At 59.8% G+C, this 2,103-nt stretch overlaps 1 protein-coding gene across 1 annotated transcript in view; it reads right to left on the bottom strand.

The window, feature by feature from the left end:
* LOC104495277 (glycogen phosphorylase, liver form-like) overlaps window positions 1-2,068 on the bottom strand; it is a gene marked incomplete at its 5' end in the record, with an annotated part of 3,247 nt that extends 1,179 nt beyond the window's left edge. The window contains 6 exon segments of the mRNA XM_010138225.1: window positions 530-669; window positions 749-956; window positions 1,121-1,262; window positions 1,565-1,623; window positions 1,736-1,883; window positions 1,961-2,068. Of these exon segments, the coding sequence (XP_010136527.1) occupies window positions 530-669; window positions 749-956; window positions 1,121-1,262; window positions 1,565-1,623; window positions 1,736-1,883; window positions 1,961-2,068 (805 nt within the window).
* Window positions 2,069-2,103: the final 35 nt, after the last annotated feature.

The raw sequence follows: 2,103 nt of genomic DNA, 5'->3' as shown, positions 1-2,103 counted from the left end.
AGAAAGGGGGAGAAATATGAAGGCGGGAGCACGGTGGTGGCCGGTGGCTGCAGCACACGGGGCTCGGGCTGCCAGGTCTGGGGCTTCCTCCAACCTCATCCTGCCCAAGCTCTGTGTGTACGGAGCCCTGCGCGGGTGCTGCGGCGCGGGCTGGGTGGAGGCCCAGGAGGACACACCCTGCGTCAGCTCACCGGGAAAACATTCCCCCAGTGCAAACGCCCGTGGCCCTCGGCCGCTTAGTGCTCGGCCTGGAAAGCCCTTGAGATACCTACAAGGATCTATCATCCAGCACCCAAATGTGTCTTGGCTTAACGTACCCCAGGCTTTAATGTGGCAAGCGTGAAGTGCTCTACGTGGAGAGCCTTTGGTACCACCCGTGAGGCATCAATTGCTCGTCCACGTGTGACAACATCAGGGTCAGAAAATGGGACCTTGTCACCCAAAGATGGTTGGTGCAGGGGCCTGCGCTGCAGGGGCACCAGGAGTCTGGTGGCGAGACCCAACCCAGGGGAGGAACAACATGCCAGGCCTCACCGGTCATGGTAGAAAAGCATGTTGACCACATCTTTGAAGAGGTCAGGCTCTTCTGGGGAGAAGAAGCCACTCATAATCTGGTCGATGACTTGCTTCAGCTCGGGGAGCCGGGTGTAGTACTCCTGGGCATTGTACCTGGCAGGGAAGGGTCGATATGAGATGCTGCTGCTCCAGCTGCCTGTGGTGGCACCCCCGTGGTGTCCCCAGCCCTCACCCTTTCCTGTCCAGCTCCGTGACGTCCTCCACCCTCATGCCGAAAATGAACAGGTTTTCTTCTCCAGCCTCCTCGGCCATTTCCACGTTGGCTCCATCCATGGTGCCGATGGTCAGAGCCCCGTTCAACATGAACTTCATGTTCCCCGTACCCGACGCCTCGGTGCCCGCCGTGGAGATCTGCTCTGACAGGTCGGTAGCAGGGATCACTGCCAACAAAACACATGGACACAAGGGGCTCACGGTCACCAGCTTTGGGTTTGCATCGTGCTGAAAGATGTCAGATCTGCTGTCTCGCAGGGGTGGAGCGACGGGCTGGTGGACAGCCAGGGGCCAGACATCCCCTCCCCACAGCCTGCCCCACGTAGGCTACCTTTCTCTGCCAGCGAGACCCTGTAGTTCTCCAGGAAGATGACCTTCAGCTTGCTCCCCACAACGGGGTCGTTGTTCACCACGTGAGCCACAGCATTAATGAGCTTGATGATCATTTTAGCCATGTGGTATCCTGGGGCAGCCTGGGAGCAAAGCCATGGGTGAGGACTGGTGCCAGGGTCAGGCGAGAAGGAAGCACCCGCTCAGCCCTGCTCCCATCCCTCATCCAACCCATGTGTTGTGCCACCAAGACTGGGGGGCGTTGCATGACCCCAGGTTGTGCAAGCCCCCCAAAAACTTGGTGCCTTGCTTGGGTTGAAGCCAACAAGTGCTGCCCCAGCAATTCCTGGAGAGCTTCACGGGCGTGACCCCATGAGAACATCTGCACCCAAGGGCATTTTCGAGGACGTCCTCCAAAATGCTTGAAGCTCCTGACCCAGCTGACCTTGCCCCCGATGATCACTGTCCTCGGCACGAACAGCTTGGCGGGATCCCTCCTGATGCCTGCAGAGGACAGCAGCACGGTGTCAACCCCTGCTCTAGCTGCAGCCCTGGGGATAAGGGTGCTCGAGCCCCTCCAGGGCAGCCTGTCCCCTCGGGGCGCGCGGTGGCTTACGGTTGTACATGGTGATGATGTGCAGGCAGTTCATCAGCTGCCGCTTGTACTCATGGATCCTCTTCACCTGCACGTCGAACATGGAGGAGGGGTTGATCTTCACCTTGTACTCCTTCTCCAGGTACAGCGCGAACTTCACCTTGTTCTCCTGGGTGAGGGCAGGGAGCGCGTCAGCCCCCAGCCTGTGCTCCCCCTGCCTGAGCACCCCCTGCCCGCACCCCTGACCTGCTTCACTTTGGCCACCTCCCGGATGAAGAGGTCATCGTCCACAAACTCGTGCAGCTTGGTCAGCTGGCTCAGGTCCCGCACGTAGTCCTCCCCTATTTTCTGCCAGAGGAGCACAGGTACGCGCTGACTACGGGATGGGG

The sequence above is a fragment of the Buceros rhinoceros genome, unplaced genomic scaffold (genome assembly GCF_000710305.1).
Source record: "Buceros rhinoceros silvestris isolate BGI_N320 unplaced genomic scaffold, ASM71030v1 scaffold20596, whole genome shotgun sequence".
Classification (NCBI taxonomy): domain Eukaryota; kingdom Metazoa; phylum Chordata; class Aves; order Bucerotiformes; family Bucerotidae; genus Buceros; species Buceros rhinoceros.
This window is presented reverse-complemented; position numbering and strand designations above follow the sequence as displayed.